General features: G+C 53.2%; 2 protein-coding genes across 3 annotated transcripts; both read left to right on the forward strand.

The window, feature by feature from the left end:
• Window positions 1-3,237: 3,237 nt before the first annotated feature.
• LOC113997331 (ankyrin repeat domain-containing protein 26-like) lies at window positions 3,238-9,781 on the forward strand. Its single transcript, XM_039389529.1, has 11 exons — window positions 3,238-3,692; window positions 4,110-4,224; window positions 4,474-4,647; window positions 4,736-4,842; window positions 5,550-5,640; window positions 6,588-6,763; window positions 6,934-7,027; window positions 7,491-7,772; window positions 8,307-8,530; window positions 9,333-9,465; window positions 9,620-9,781. The coding sequence occupies exons 1-11, from the start codon at window positions 3,475-3,477 to the stop codon at window positions 9,779-9,781; spliced, it is 1,776 nt and encodes a 591-aa protein (XP_039245463.1). The 5' UTR covers window positions 3,238-3,474.
• A 990-nt stretch (window positions 9,782-10,771) lies between these two features.
• Window positions 10,772-13,489, forward strand: LOC113997335 (ankyrin repeat domain-containing protein 26-like). Of its 2 annotated transcripts, XM_027739087.2 has the most exons (4): window positions 10,772-10,938; window positions 11,615-11,850; window positions 12,528-12,740; window positions 13,432-13,489. In XM_027739087.2, exons 1-3 carry the CDS (start codon window positions 10,777-10,779, stop codon window positions 12,715-12,717), a joined length of 588 nt encoding a protein of 195 aa, XP_027594888.1. In that variant the 5' UTR covers window positions 10,772-10,776; the 3' UTR covers window positions 12,718-12,740; window positions 13,432-13,489. The 2 variants fall into 2 exon arrangements, with proteins under 2 accessions (XP_027594888.1, XP_039245464.1); XM_039389530.1 differs by lacking the exon at window positions 13,432-13,489 and having other exon boundaries at window positions 12,528-13,327.
• The last annotated feature ends 1,438 nt before the right edge of the window (window positions 13,490-14,927 follow it).

Below are 14,927 nucleotides of genomic sequence, written 5' to 3' on the forward strand. Positions count from 1 at the left end.
ATAAATAGGTGAAAAGGTAATTATTGGTGTCTGTGTGAAGGCAGGATTTTTGTTGGCCACCCAGCGCTGCGAATAAAGTAATGCCTTGCTTTCTGACACTAGAAACACAGAATCGACCAGACCAACCCATGGGGAAGTGCTGTCTCCCTGGGGCCTGGGTAAGGGGAGTCACCAAGAAACTTCCCATCCAGTTATGGCCCACTGATTGTTATCCACTGCTGGTTTTCCAGGTGGGCAATGACAAATTCCCGACAAGAATTCCGAAGGCATTCAAGAGGGACCTCAGGGCATTGGGGTGGCAGGTTGAGGGATCTGGAGTTCAGGTTGTGTTCTCCTCTATCCAGTTACAGGGCAAGAAACATGAAAACCCTAGAGATGAACTGGCTTTGAGACTGGTGTTACCAGCAGAATTTTGGGGGGTTTTTGGTCATGGTCAGTTTATGTGACACTGAGCCTGCTGGCAAAGATGGTGTCCACTTGTATCAAAGGGGAAAAAGGATCTTGGCTCAGGAGATAGCAGGGCTCCTTGGGAGAACTGTAAACTAGATTTGAAGGGGGATGAAGGCAGGCTCGATAGAGATGAGCCTGGGGGTGGCACACCAAGGTTTGAGGGACACTGAGCTAAGCGAGGTCCACTGGTCTGAACAATCTCAGTCTGTGAGGAGGCTCTTGGCTCCCGCTAGGTGTTCTTATGCCAACTTGGTCTTGAATAAACTGAAGAGTCTAGTAGGTGTCCTTGTTTTCTTCTGTTGCCCCTGCCGGCTTTGCTTCTGCCATTCCCCGATCCCAAGGCTGTCCCCTCTTCTTCCCTCTGCTTGCCTCTGGGACAGGTGGGGACCTGTCCAGCTTGGGCAGAAAGGGCCTGGCTGCCAGAACTGTCCCGACATTTGAGGAGAACTGCTGCGTTTGGTGACAGAATTGGAGCTCTTTGGACCTAGGTGGGAGGGATGAGGAGAGTCCTATTTTTGAAGGTTTATTAAGGCTTTCTTCCTGGGCCGGGAGTTTAGACTTCTCTCTCTGCCCTTGGTCTGAGTGCAAATCAGTGCGGCAGAAATCTTCAAGGCTGAAAGAGAAGCCAGACCTGAAGGCCGAGCCAGAGCTCTCCTCTGCTCCCTTCAGCTCTGCTCACAGCTGCATCTTCAGCCCATCCCAGAGGCCAGGCAAATGCGTCCCCTTCCTCCGTGAAGGCTTGAAGCACAGTCGTGTTAAGATCCTGGCCTACAGGTGAGCTATTGCTACTACTGGGTTGCCAGAGTCTTCCAGTGCTTTTGAGCCCTCCTCTTTGTGTTCTGGGCAGAAGATAATGGGTGAGCTTGTGGTAGCCATAAAACACAGGCAACTCCCTGATCCTGTGGGAAGCGGATGGGTTTGTAGCCCGCTGTAAGAGGGAAAGTTGGGAAGGATGCTGAAGCTGAAACCATACACCGTTGAAATCTCAACCCAAACAATCTCTATTCCCAAGAGGTGGCCAACAAAAGGAAAAAACCCCAAGAGAGAGGAAGGAGGAGAAAAATAAGCCCTCAGTACGACTCCCCCAGTTGCCCAGGTGTTGCTTCTGAAGTTATCTTCCCGACCCAGAAGGCCTAGAATTGCCCAGAGCAGAAGCTGCATTCTGGGAGAGTCGGCAGGCTCACAAGATAGCGGGCGTGCCCGCCAAAGGCAACGTTGTCCTTTGATGTGAAGCTTGCGTCTGCCGAGCACGAGCCATCCGCTTTTTATCCAATTGATTGGCGATGTCCACCTGGGCAGGTGTGGTTAGCACCGCCCAGCCAGAGGCCTTCGGTCCCTCCCAACGTTCTGGAAGCGGTGCCCCTTCTGCACACGCATGTGTCCTTTGGAATCCCCCCCGTGCTTGCGCGCTGTACTTCAGGGGGTCTTTTCTAAATGAGTCTGGGGGCGTACTCCATCACCCTCCTGTTCCCTTTTTTCTTCAAATGCCCTTGGAAGGCAATCAGGCAATAATAAGACACCAATTAATTGTAGTTTGTCCAAAACACTTCCTTCAAGGACGAAGTTGCCGTTTCTCAGTGCTTGTTTTCTCCTAAGTTGGCAGGAAAAGGATAGACCCTCCCAGGCGGTTGGGCCAAAGAGAGACCAAAAGTATCGACATCTAATTAAGCCCCGATACACCCGCAAAGAAAAAGGGAAATTTCTTCAGCCCGCTTGCGGTCCATTGTAACGTCCCTCCCCTGAGCAAGCTGGTGCAGAAGTTGTGGGCCTTCACTTGGTGTTGTCATTGGACCAAGTGGGACAAGATGTGTTTGAAAGTTTCTTGCTGCCCTGCTGTGTGCTGCCTGTTGGCTGGTGGAGCATCAGCGGAGCAGAAACTGACTGTTGGCATCTGGCAAAGCAGCAGGTGAGAGCAGTTGCAAGGGGGAGGGGGGGCGAGGTGTCTGCTCTTCAAGAGGGACAATGTCAGGGTTGAAAACAAGTCTGTGGGAAGGCAGGCAGAGTTAAACAAGTCACTGTAAGTCTGTAAATGCTGAATCATCATGGTGTGATGCAGGGCAGCCAATTGTGATATACGTTTATGAAAAAACACCAATGGTAGTTTAACATGTATGTTGTGCCCAGGGCTATAAGAGTCAGTGTTCTGTTCCAATAAAGGTTCTTTCCTCTCCTGTCTTGTTGCTTGGAAGTAGACTGTCTGCATATTTTCTTTTATTGACCGCCACAACAATAACAGGACAAGAGAAAGGAGTTGGGGAATTGTCCTGGAAGTCTGGTCTGGTGGGCTTGGAGCACTGGGTGGGCATTTCTTGAGAGCTGTGGTGGCCCCCGCCTGCTTGGGCTGGGATGTCACTTCATGCTGAGCCTCATTTGATGGAGGTGTGTCCAGAGGCAGCCCGGCTCCAGGCTGAAGCAAAAAGCCAGAGCGGGTGATGCGGGAGCTGCTCCAGCGCCTACCGCAGCCTGCGGCCCAGTGGGAGCGTCCCGGGCCCTGCCCCGGGGCGCCCTGAGGCGGGGCAGTGCCCACTCCCGCCGACCGCCCTCACAAGGCCCAGGCCGCCTCCTTCCCACAAGGCCCAGCAGAGCCCCCTCACACCTGCCCCGCCCTGCCCTGTCCCGCCCGGCCCCACCCTGCCCCGTGGCCTCTGTCACACCCCACGCTGACGTGCTGAGCCTTCCACCAGCCATTGTGACGCCACAGGCGCCAGTCGGGCACGGCTTTGTTGGTGCCCACAGCCGGCGCCCAGAGCTGCTGTAGCCTCTCGGGGAGCAGCAGCACATCCCGCTCTGGGAGCATTGCGCTCCTGCATCGCCGTCTTGGCAGCTGCAGGCCACGACCGCTGCGCAGGGCGACCTCGTCTGCCTTGTGCTTTCTACCCCGTGCCCGTCCTTATTCTCACCCTTGTCCCCTTTGTCACCCTCCCCCTAAACCTCGCCCTCGTCCCATTCCTCATCCCCACTTGGCTCCCGGCAGCCCGCCGGGGGCTTCTTGCACTCCTGCTGCTGGGAGCTGCAAGCAGGGCCATGCCGTGGCTTCTGAGCAAGAAGCGACGGCAGTCGCCCTCCAGCAGCAGCAGTGGGCAGCCCTGGGCTGCCACCAGCTCCAGCAGCGCCTCCCAGCTCCGGGAGCAGGGGCTGGGCAGGCTGCACCGCGCGGCCGCCCGCGGGGACCTGGGCTGGCTGAGGCGCTGGCGCTGGTACATGAAGGTAGTCGGCATCGACAGGCCAGACCAGGAGATGCGGTGAGTTCTGGGCCACGCTGATGGCACAACTTGGCTGCTCCTGAGCCAAGCTGCAGTAGTCCTCGGCAGCCCTCTCTTAGGGATAAGGCTTGAAAAATGAGATTTGCCCTGTCAGCTGGGAGAGGGAACTCTTGAGCTTTTCACTGCTCGGAGCTGCCGGCCGGGCTCCAGCGCTGTTGGAAAGGCGTGTTGCCCACCTGCCGCTTGGCCGTGGTCTCTCTGCAGGGCTGTTCTGCAGCTGCTCAGCCGTCACCTGTTCTCTTCTGCCCTCTGGCTGGTCAGCGCAGCATTGCAGCAGCAGCAGCAGCAGCAGCAGGAGGAGCAGAGTCGGAGCAGGGTCCCCAGGGTGCTGGGTAGAGACACAGCTTGGGCTCGTCCTTTGTCTGTCTGGGTTAAGAGCGTCTGTTTAATTTTTAGGACACCTCTGCATCTGGCTTCGGCCAATGGCCATGCAGATGTCGTGAGATATCTGCTAAGAAAGAACAGCCAGCCCAACCTCGCTGACAGCTTCAAGAGAACGGCCCTGATGAAGGTGTGTGGAATGCCTTCTGAGCTTGGAGGTGGGGCTTAGTGCTGGGGTGTTAAAGGGGAGGTGTCTGGCAGGATTCCTTGCAGTGCAGGGCCATAGAAACACACCTATTGCAATGGGCACGGCACAGCCTCTGTTAGCTGATCTTTGCAGATGGTCTTCTATGGCAGCACTCAGGAGCTGAGGGAGTTGTGGGAGAGGGGGATGGATGTAAAAGTTGGAAGTCTTTCCCTTTTGGTGTGTTGTTGCCAGGCAGTCCAGCAGGAGCAGGAAGAATGTGTTGCTGTTCTGCTGGAACACGGTGCCGACCCCAATCTGGCAGACGCGGACGGCAACACTGCCCTTCACCTGGCTGTCCTGTCTAAAAACACAGCTGTAGCAGGGCTGTTACTGGAGCATCATGCCAAGAGTGATGCTCAGAACCAGGTAACCTTGGCATGTGGGTAAAGCTGCTCTTTCCAAGAGCTGCAGAGCTTGTCTGTGTCTTTCTAATGGGGATTCTTTCTCCTTTTAGTGGGGATTTACCCCCTTGAAACTTGCAGCCTTGCAACAGCATGAGGAGATTGTGGAGTGCCTTGTGAAAAAAGCAGCTGTCAGGCACGCTCAAGGCCAGTGGGAAAGGTGAGGGCTTTGTCAAAAGAGCACCCGGGCCTTCTGGGTGGTCTGCAAGTGTGAGTGAGACGAGGGGCGTGGCAATGAGCTGGGCAAAAGAAGGAGGAGCCCCGTGAAAGCAGTTCCCTGGGTGACTGGTAAATGCAGGTCTGCACTTGGCTGCTCTCGTAGCTTTGGGGCTCTCACCCTTTGCCCCCTGAGGTCTGCAAGAAAGCCTTGTCTGTGGTGCCCTTCCCCCCCCCAGAGCCAGAGCCATGGGGAAACTTGCCAGTAGCTCAGCAGCGTGGCTGCTCTGCAGGCCAGGGGGGTTTAAGGCACGGCAGAGTTGGGGCGTGAAGTGCTCTGAAGGGAAGCGTTGGGGGAAAGAGAAGCAACACGGTCCCAGGGGACACGAGGGGCTCCGAGCACACCGAAGGAGAAAACTTGCTGCCATGGAGATGGTCAGGGGGTCGAAGGGCTTGCCCCGGGAGTTTGTGCAGCTGCATCGGTGGGGCCTTTGAAGAGCAGTGCAAGGAGCCCTGAAGAGCACGGCCTGAGCTGGTAGTTGAGGCTGCTTCAGGGAGGCCCCTTCTAAGAGAAATTCTCCAGTGCTTGCATGGACTTGGCTTTGCTTTCCCGGAGCTTGTAGGAAAGGGGGGAAGAGGTCTTTTGGGAGCAAGCAGGGGAAAAATGATGCAGGATGAGACATGTTTCCGATGAACTTTTGGATGCTTTAGGACTGCTCTTGTGGTTCCTGGAAGCCATGAGGCTCACCTGGAGGAAGATAATCTGCGCTTGCAGGAGGAGTTGGACAGGGCTGACGTGGAGGTATGGAAAGCCTGTCCCCACAGGGATAAACCTGGGGGTGCTTGTTGCTTCCTCTCCATCACAAAAAGGGACAAAACAGTATTCTGGGAGCCACTATGACAGAGACCTAAGGAAGCAGTAGTTCCATCGGGTTTTGATCTGCCTCTGTCCCTCCGGCCCCCTGCCCCACAACCCGCCATGCTGAGGCAGAGCTGCCTCTCCTTAGGGTTTCACTCCTTACCGCTCAGGGGGGCTGGGGTTCCTGTCTTTCTGCTCCATTGGAGGTCTTCCTGCTTTAAGAAGACTCCCCACGCAGCCCTGGCTCCATTCTCGACTCCAGGGGAGGTCTGTGGAGCAGTTCACCTGGCTGCCTTTGCTGAAATGGTGGTCATCAGTTCGTCAGTGATGCCACCCTTCCTGGCCCCACCCCACTGAAGCAGAACTGCCTCTCCTCAGGCATCCACTGCTTCCTGCTCAGGGGCTGCTGGGCGCCTCTCTCTGCACTACAGTGCGGGTCTTTCCCACTGAAGAAAACTCCCCGTGCTGCCCTGGTGCAATCCTGGGCTCCAGAGCACATGTGCCAGAGCACTTGGCCTCTGCCACTTGCCAGACGCCTTCCTTTAGGAAGATGAACTATTTCACTGGTCTTTTCCTGGAGTAGCAAGCAAGGGAATTACAGGAAGTGTCCCAGGTGACCAAAAAGGACGGAGGGGCAGTGTCGGTGCTTAGAAGCGTGCTGTAGGAAAGCAGTGGAGGGATAGGAGAGGCTGCTGTAAAAGAGGACAAAGGCCTACAGTTTGTGTTCATGGGGTAGTAGAAGTGAAGCTTTGAAGGGACTTGAGTGGATTGCAGTTCTTTGGGCAGAGGGGATGCACACAGACCTGCAGCACCTGAGTTCTTCAGCAACAACTGGCTCCTCTCTGGAAAAGCTCACCTGACAACTGTGGATTCTTCCCGTGATTTTACAGCTGCGGGAGGAGGAAGAAAAGCATCTTCAGTCTGAGCATCGTGTTTGTGACTTGAAGACTGCCTTGGATGACAAGGGAAGAGAAGTAATAACATCTTCCCAGAAACTGCAGGACCTCCCGTTGGCATCTTGCGAGACTAACATGACTGTAAAACAACTGGAAGAAGAGGCGCAAGAGTAAGAGAGTAACCCAGTGAAGCGAGGGGTCTGTGGCTTTGGGGGATTGGGTGGAAACAAGGGGAGAGTCAGTGGGATTTTGAAGGACACTTCTGCTGTGGCTTCTGTTCCTTAGCACAGTTTGTCTGGCATTGGATTTTCTGGTAATAAGAGCTGTATTTCTTCTTAAGCTTTGCAAGTGAAAAGAGCAGATTGGAAGGCACTGTCCAGCAGCCAAACGATGGTGTTGAAGCCCTTCCGAGAGCCCTGCAAGCCTCTGCCTCAGTAAGCTGGTGCTAAATTTGCCTTTTTGTGACTCTTGAGTCTAGTTGCCTATTTGTGTGGGGAAAGTGTCAGATGAAGTTTTCCTGGAGAGCCTAGGGGAGCTCAGTTTCTGCCTTCTCCCCAGTAGAGGCTGCTCAGAAAGCAGCCTGGTCCTTTTGCCAGCTGCTACCCCGAGGGTATTTGCTGTGCTGGACACTGGAGGAATTCTTAGATTCTAAATGAGGAGTTTCATCCTGAGCTCCAAGGGAGCCGGAAGTATTGCTGCCAGGAGTGTCTCCCAAATTCTTAAGTAGGTCTAAAGTTTCTTCTTTCTGTCGGGGAATCTTTCAAGTGTTTTCTAGGCTGGTTTCCAGTAGAGGAGAGATACAGTTGCGATGGCCACCCCCTTGAGAAGTTTTCCCAGAATTCACTGCCTTTAGATGCCGCTGAGTTTCCTTTTCTGTTTTTTTTGTCCTGTATCCAGGGTGGTGAACTTTCCCAGCAGCTGGACATGGAGCCTAGAAGAGGCATGCCGCTCGAGGCTCAAAAGCAGGCTTTGCAAGGAGAGCTGTCCAGTCTGCGTGGGAAGTGTGAAAACCTGGAGAAGAGCAAATGGCAGCTGCAAGAAGAGGTGGCAGAACTCACTCATCATTTGGAGACTTTGGTGCTGGATGGCAGCCAAAGAGAAGAATGTAGAAGAGAGGTGGAGGAACGAGCTGACCAGGAAAGAAGTCAAAAGCTACAAGACGTCAGCCTCGTTTTGCAAGTAAGTGAATTTCTCCCCAGCGTCCACAGGCGCTACGTAAACTTCTGTTGTGGCCATGGGTTTTGGTGGTTTTCTTTTGCTCCTGTATTCTGTGGGTTAGCTTCTGTCTTTGCTGAAGGCAGTGGCAGAAGGCAATCTGGTTGGGCAGGAGTGCTGCCGTGGGTGTGTCACGTGCCGGCAGGTCCCTGAATGCAAAGGCTGCCCGAGGCAGATTGGCACTTTGCAGTGCTTGGGGGGTATCTCTGTGGGCTGCTCTGGTTCTCGCTGCTCATCCTTGAATGGGTTTGGCAACTTGCAGCTGTGATGGCCAGACCTAGAGGTGCTACTTTGTCCTTGTAGGGGGGGAAGGTGCTCCGAAAAGGAGTCACTTAAATGACAGGGGTGGGGGTGAGGGGGTGGACGTGCTGCTGGGAGTGAGGAGGCAGAGCCGCCTCTCTGAGTAGGGCTGGGCCCTTGAAACTGGGTGCGTGCAATTTTGTGCTGGGCAGAGCTCTCTTTTTCTTGTGGTGGTTGAAGGTGCACTGTCTCCTTCAGGCACAGGCCCGATTAGGACAAATCAGAGAGAGTCATTGTGATTCCGTGAGAATCCAGTTGGAAGACAGAATTAGAGGCCTCGAAAGTGAATTGGACAGGGTAAAAAGAACCCAACAAGAGAGTGCTTCTCGTAAAGAAGCAACGCAGGCAGAAATGACGATGTACAAAGACCTGTATCTGGAGGAAGTGAAAACCAGAAGATGCCTAGCCAAGAAAGTGGAAAGGTAAGTCCCTGCTTTTTTTGGAGTGGTAATAAGAGACTCCTTTTTCTTCCTGCATTTTCCTTGGAAATCCATCTTCTCCATCTGGCCAGCATTATTGCCCTCCATTGGCCAGCAGGGTCTGATGGAGTTGCCAAGACATTCTCCTTGATATTTGAAAAGTCGTGGCAGTCAGGCGAAGTCCCAGGTGATGGGAAAAAGGGAAACTCACTGTGCCCATCTTTGAAAGGGGTAGAAAGGAGGGCCCTGGGAGCTGCCAAGCTGAGTCCAGAGGAGGCCAGCAAGGTGGTTAGAAAGATGGAGCAGCTCTCCTCTGAGGAAAGGCTGGGTCAATTGCAATACTTCAGCCTGGAAAAGAGGAGGCTTTGGGGTGACCTACTGGTGGCCTTTCGGTGTGTGAAGGGAGCCTACAAGAAGGATGAAGAGAGTGCATTTCAAAGAGCATGTGGGGAGAGGACAAGGGGGAATGGCTTCAAACGGAAAGAGAGTAGGTTTAGATTTGATCCTAGGAAGAGATTGGTTCCTGTGAGGGTGGTGAGGACCTGCAACAGGTTGCCCAGAGAAGCTGTGGATGCCCCATGGCCGGAAGTGTTCAAGGCCAGGTTGGATGGGGTTGTGAACAACCTGGTCTCGTGGAAGGTGTCCCTGGCCACAGCAGGAGGCTTGGAACGAGATGATCTTTAAGGTCCCTGCCAAGCCAAGCCCTTCTAGGCTTGGATGCTGTCTGTGGCGTTTCTGTGAGACTGTGGGGGAAAGGCTGGTTGTTCCTGTGTTTCATGGTTTTCTTAACTAATTTGCTGTGCAGGTTGGAAAAGCTTCTGAGGCTAGAGAGGAGGAAAGTCAGGCTTAATGAAGAGAAAGAAAGCCAGTCCCAGCTGGAGGAAATGAAGAAGAGTTATTCTGAAAAGGTCAAGGAAGTTGACAGATTACGAAGAGAGGTGAGCCTGGCTCTGGGTGGGGCTTTTTGGTTGTTCCTTCTTTTGAAAGCTGGGAGATGCTTTCCCTCTATTTCTTGTCATGGTGATGATTTTTTTCCCTTGTCTGCATTTTGGGTGTGATGGGCTTTTCTTAATGCTCCTTCTGCTGTTGCAGTGGGAGATGACTCTAAGTAATCCGGAGGTAGTTCTCCTTCTGGGGAAAGATGGAAATGTTAAGGACAAAGCAGTAGGTGTAAGGGCTGATGGAGGCCAGGCTGTCCTGCAGAGGAAGGGCGAGGCGAGAGTGGCAACCAGCCTGGCAGGGTGCGTGAGCTGAGGGGCCAGGGAGCCGTGCCACAGGCCCTGAGCAGGAAGAGCAGAACAGGTCCGCTGACAGTGAGCGGGGTCAGCCAAGAGTGCAGATCCCCCGGCTGGGCCTGAGGGATGGGCAGGTCCTTGCAGGACATCACGTGCATGGGCTGAGAGCAGTGGGGCCCAGCTGAGGCCTGGCTGCAGCTTGAGGGAGGCTGTGACAGCGTCCTCTGGGTGTGACAGATGAATTGCTGCTCTGGGAGAGAGGGGAGGAACAGCGCTGTCAGTGGCAGGGCACGATCAGCCCCTGAGCCCTGTCTCAGGCAGGAGCTGAGCAGGAGGCACTTGAGGTTTTGCTTTTCTCAACAGTGTTGTTGCTGCCCAGGGCCCAATGAGGACAGGTGCCTCCCAGGGGAAAATCTGTCACTTATTGCTCACAGGGAGCTGTTTCAGCCCATCCTGTGGCGGGGAGCCAGAAGGACTGTTCCCAGCAGTGCTTTTGAGGCTGCTCTGTCTCTGCGGTAGTGACACGGAACCTCTCATCTCCTTCTCCACTGGTCGCTCGGATCCGTTGCTAAAGCGGCGTCTGTCAGCCACGCTTGGGTTTGGAAGGCATCGCTGTAGAATGGCTTCCTGCCTTTGCAGTGATTCCTTTGGAGTGCAGAAGCTTGGAGCAGTTTTGCAGGAGGAACTCGGAAAGGATGGGAAGCTGAGGAATCCTATGACAAATGATGGGAAAGCTGTTCTTGCTGGAAAAGAAGAGGCTGGTTGGACTTTGTTTCTAGTCCTGAGGCAGCAGATGATGAATATAGACTCCCTGGCCGCCCCCTTTTGAGGTCTTCCCAGAATTCACTGCCTTTCCATCCCGCCGAGTTCCTGTTTTTTTCTTTCTGCCTGCAGGTTGCTGAACTTTCCCAGCAGCTGGACAGGGAATGTCAAAAGTGCACGCAGCTGGAAGCCAAAAATCAAGATTTGCAAGACGAGCTGTCTACCCTGCGTGGGAAGTGCAAGAACCTGGAGATGGACAAATGCCAGCTGCAAGAAGAGCTGGCAAAACTCCGGCATCATTTGGAGACTGACTTGGTGGATCGCAGCCAACTGGAACAATGGAAAAAAGAGGTGGAAGAGCAAGCCGACCGGGAACTCAGACAAAAACTCCAGGAAGTCAATGAGTTTTTGCAAGTAAGTGAATTTCTCCCCAGCGTCCACAGGCGCTACGTAAACTTCTGTTGTGGCCATGGGGTTTGGTGTTTTTCTTTTGCTCCTGTATTCTGTGGGTTAGCTTCTGTCTTTGCTGAAGGCAGTGGGAGAAGGCAATCTGGTTGGGCAGGAGTGCTGCCGTGGGTGTGTCACGTGCCGGCAGGTCCCTGAATGCAAAGGCTGCCCGAGGCAGACTGGCACTTTGCAGTGCTTGGGGGGTATCTCTGTGGGCTGCTCTGGTTCTCGCTGCTCATCCTTGAATGGGTTTGGCAACTTGCAGCTGTCATGGCCAGACCTAGAGGTGCTGCTTTGTCCTTGTAGGGGGGAAAAGGTGCTCTGCAAAGGAGTCACTTAAATGACAGGGGTGGGGGATGCTCTTCTTGTCTTTGAAGAATCCTTTTCGCTGTGCTCTGTCCTACAGATACAGTGTGTCTTCCTTAGTAGCTTTGAATAAGAGTGCTAGTTTGGTCTTCTTTCCCACTGCAAAGAATTGTTTGCCTTGGTAGCTGCTGGGTTCTGCCTTGATTGCTGCTGGGAGTGAGGAGGCAGAGCCGCCTCTCTGAGTAGGGCTGGGCCCTTGAAACTGGGTGCGTGCAATTTTGTGCTGGGCAGAGCTCTCTTTTTCTTGTGGTGGTTGAAGGTGCACTGTCTCCTTCAGGCACAGGCAGCCCACCAGGACACATTAGAAAAAATCCGAAGCAGTCATCTGGACTCCCTGAAAAACCAGTTAGAAGAGAGAATTAGAGATCTTGACCGTGCACTGGGAAGGATAAGAAGCAACCAAGCAGAAAGACCTTTTCAAAAAGAATCCACCCAGGCAGAAGTGGAAAAGTATAAAGAGCTGTATGTGGTGGAAGCAAAAAGCAGAAAAAGCCTAGCCAAGAGACTGGAAAGGTAAGTCCCTGCTTTTTTGGACTGCTACTAAGAGACTCCTTTTTCCTCGTGCATTTTCCTTCTTAAATCCCTTTTCTACATCTGGCCAGCGTCAGGTGTGAAAGCAGAACGTGGCATCTTTGTGGGGAAAGTTCCTTAAGACCTTGCCTTCATCAGACCTGTCTTCCTTTCTCTTTAGAGTTCCAGCAGTAACAGCACAGTAGCGCCACTCTGGCATTGCTGGTGTCTTTTTCAAGTTGCTGCTGTTTTAGCAGGCAGTCTTTTTGCCAGTCTCTAATCTCCTCATCCCGTGGGGGAGAGAAAAGACGAATCTTGTGCCCTTTCCTGTTTGAACGAGGAGAGGCCTCTCGGAGAAGAGAGTTGGATTCTGTGAATCCAAACTAAGAAGGCTCTTGTTTGGCTTCTGTTTTGGTAGCGGGTCTGAGGGTTGAGCTTTCCTTGAGAAAACCAGGGTAGGCCAGAGTTCTTCTGGAGGTGACACTGTCTGCTCCTTGCACTTGGTGTGATTTCTTAGAAACAGGCCCTGGGAACAAGCTCCGATCAAAGGATGTGCTGGGTTTGGACGCTCTTCATGCCCTTGGCTTTTAGAAGTGGGGTAATAGTGAAGGCCGTGGAGGGTAACTTTGCGAAAGCCTTCCTGCCAAAGATGACTCTGTGTGTGCTTGTGAATGTTTCAGAGCTAATGAGAGACTTGCAGAGGCCAACACCAAGCTCCTTTGGGAGCGCCACAGAAGCAGATCTGCAGTCCCAAGCAGCGCCGTCATCGGACACCTGACTGCAAGTCCACTTCTGGATTCAACTGGCCTGGGACGTCATGGCATCAGTTTGGGACCGAGCAGAAGCCTGGGTCTCAGGCATCTGTGGTAAAGTGGAAGACTTCTGGTCATCAGGTTTGTCCAAATTTTCCAGAGTGGTCCAAGGCCCAAAAATACGGAACTGGAAGCAATGAGCTGTGGAACTCCATTCTTTGACAAGAGAAACCGTGGGAAAGAGCACTGTGGCGCAGGAACCTCCCCCCTAAGTTCTCCACTAAATTGACACGGAGGGTGTGTGTGACCTATTTGAAATGGCTGATGTCACCGTGAGTGCCAAATGCCACCAGACATCTGTGAGACACCTTTTTCTTCATCAGTAATCTTCGTTCTAGCAGTTTCTTCCCTGGACCTTGCTTTAATATGTTACTCTGGATAGGAGGCATTTGCTGGTGTAGTTCCTGCTACGTCTTCCTCCATGAAACAGCAGAGCTCCCTACTCCTTGGGAAGTCTTCACGGCCTTCTAATTTTGCAGCAATGCTGCAAGCTCTGCAATACCGCTGGTCCGAGTATGCCCTGTAGTCAGCAGTCAGTGTGATAGCACATCCCTGCCAGAATGCAGAGCATGATAGCAGGAGACGTGGAAACCACCCGCCAGGAGTTGTAATCAGCGGGACAGGCGCGTAGCATGGGATTGAGGCATGGGCAAGCAGGAGGCTTGGAAGCGGATGATCTTTAAGGTGCCTTTAAGGTCCCCTTTTGGGGTTTTCCCGGAATTCACTGCCTTTCCATCCCGCTGAGTTCTTTTTTTGTTCTTTCTGTCTGCAGGTTGCTGAACTTTCCCAGCAGCTGGAGAGGGAATGTCAAAAGCGCACGCAGCTGGAAGTCACAAGTCAGGGTTTGCAAGACGAGCTGTCTAGCCTGCGTGGGAAGTGGGAAAACCTGGAGAAGAGCAAATGCCAGCTGCAAGAAGAGCTGGCAAAGCTCCAGCCTCATTTGGAGACCAGTGTGGTGGATGGCAGCCAGATCATGGCTAGGCTTGGCCAATGAAGATTTGGAAGGGCTCTCCCCACATTTGCTACAAGCGTGCTGGTGGCTAAAGAGGCCAATGCGAGACAGACAAGATGGGTTGCAAAAGGCACAGCAGAAAGACTCCTTGGATGGGATCGGCAAGACACGATTCTTTCTGCGTTGTCTTCTCTCTTCGATGGTGATCCTGCGTGCGTTCTCAAAGGAAGCAGCAGCGTTAGAGACAGTGTGTCTGCAGACCTCTCGATTGGAGGCCAGAGTAGACCAGCGCTGGAGACCAATGTGGCCAAGGCTGAGATGTTGCTTCAGGGAGTCCTCGTGTCTCCTTTTGCGGGCTCCTCTCTTGCGGCAGCCAGTGGCAAGTTTGCCATAGATCACGATCTTAGGGAGGCGGTAGTCCTCCATCCTGGAGACGTGCCCTGCCCAACGCAGCTGTGTTCTCAGCAACATGGCCTCAATGCTGGTAATTGCTGCCTGTTGTAGAACGGACGTATTAGTTCCGTAATCTGAGCAGCGGATGTTTAGGATTGTACGGAGACAGTGTTGATGGAAGCGTTCGAGGAGTCGCAGGTGGTGGCGGTAAATGAGCCATGATTCGGACCCATCTGAGAGAGTAGACAGCACTATGGCTCTGTAAACCCTGATCTTTGTACTTTTCTTCAGGTGTTTATTTACAAGGACTCCCCGAAACAACCTCTCAGCCTTGGCCATATTGATCAACATAACTGGTCTACTCTGGCCTCCAATCGGGAGGTCTGGAGACACACTACCTTTAACGCTGCTGATGCTTTTGAGAAAGCACGCAGGATCACTCTTGAGGAGAAAAGACAACGCAGAAAGAATCATGCCTTGCAGAATATATCTCCTAAGGAGTCTTTCTGCTGTGCCTTTTGCAACCGGCCGTTTCTATCTCGTGTTGGCCTTTTTAGCCACCAACGCGCTTGTAACAGACGTGGGTAGATCCCTTCCCAAATCTTCGTTCGCGAAACCTGGCCATGATGATGATGATGATTATTTCGCCAGACTCTTTTATGGAGTCTTCCGAAAGCTCTCGATGCCTTTGGTAACCTGTTTTCTCCCCTAGTAGGGGCAGCATCCAATTCATTCTTCACGGGTTGTTGTGTAATGGACTGAATTGCTGAGTCTTGACCTACACGGTTGGTCCTGAAAAGAGTCTGAAAGTGTTCAGAGCATCGATTTAGAACGGCGGTTTCACCTGTGAGAAGCATTTGACCATCTGCGCTGAGTAGAGGGCTTTGGGCCTGGTCTGTCGGTCCATATGCTGTTTTCAAGGC

The sequence above is a fragment of the Pipra filicauda genome, unplaced genomic scaffold (genome assembly GCF_003945595.2).
Source record: "Pipra filicauda isolate LSUMZ 115617 unplaced genomic scaffold, ASM394559v2 scaffold737_size122705_pilon, whole genome shotgun sequence".
NCBI lineage: Eukaryota > Metazoa > Chordata > Aves > Passeriformes > Pipridae > Pipra > Pipra filicauda.

Excerpts from the sequence above, each read along its gene's own strand:
- LOC113997331 (XM_039389529.1), top strand. The coding sequence starts at position 3,475 with ATGCCGTGGCTTCTGAGCAAGAAGCGACGGCAGTCGCCCTCCAGCAGC. Across the intron at positions 3,693-4,109 it reads AGGCCAGACCAGGAGATGCG|GACACCTCTGCATCTGGCTT; the intron begins GTGAGTTCTGGG and ends TTTAATTTTTAG. Across the intron at positions 5,641-6,587 it reads TGGACAGGGCTGACGTGGAG|CTGCGGGAGGAGGAAGAAAA; the intron begins GTATGGAAAGCC and ends GTGATTTTACAG.
- LOC113997335 (XM_027739087.2), top strand. The coding sequence starts at position 10,777 with ATGGACAAATGCCAGCTGCAAGAAGAGCTGGCAAAACTCCGGCATCAT. Across the intron at positions 10,939-11,614 it reads AAGTCAATGAGTTTTTGCAA|GCACAGGCAGCCCACCAGGA; the intron begins GTAAGTGAATTT and ends TGTCTCCTTCAG. Across the intron at positions 11,851-12,527 it reads CTAGCCAAGAGACTGGAAAG|AGCTAATGAGAGACTTGCAG; the intron begins GTAAGTCCCTGC and ends TGAATGTTTCAG.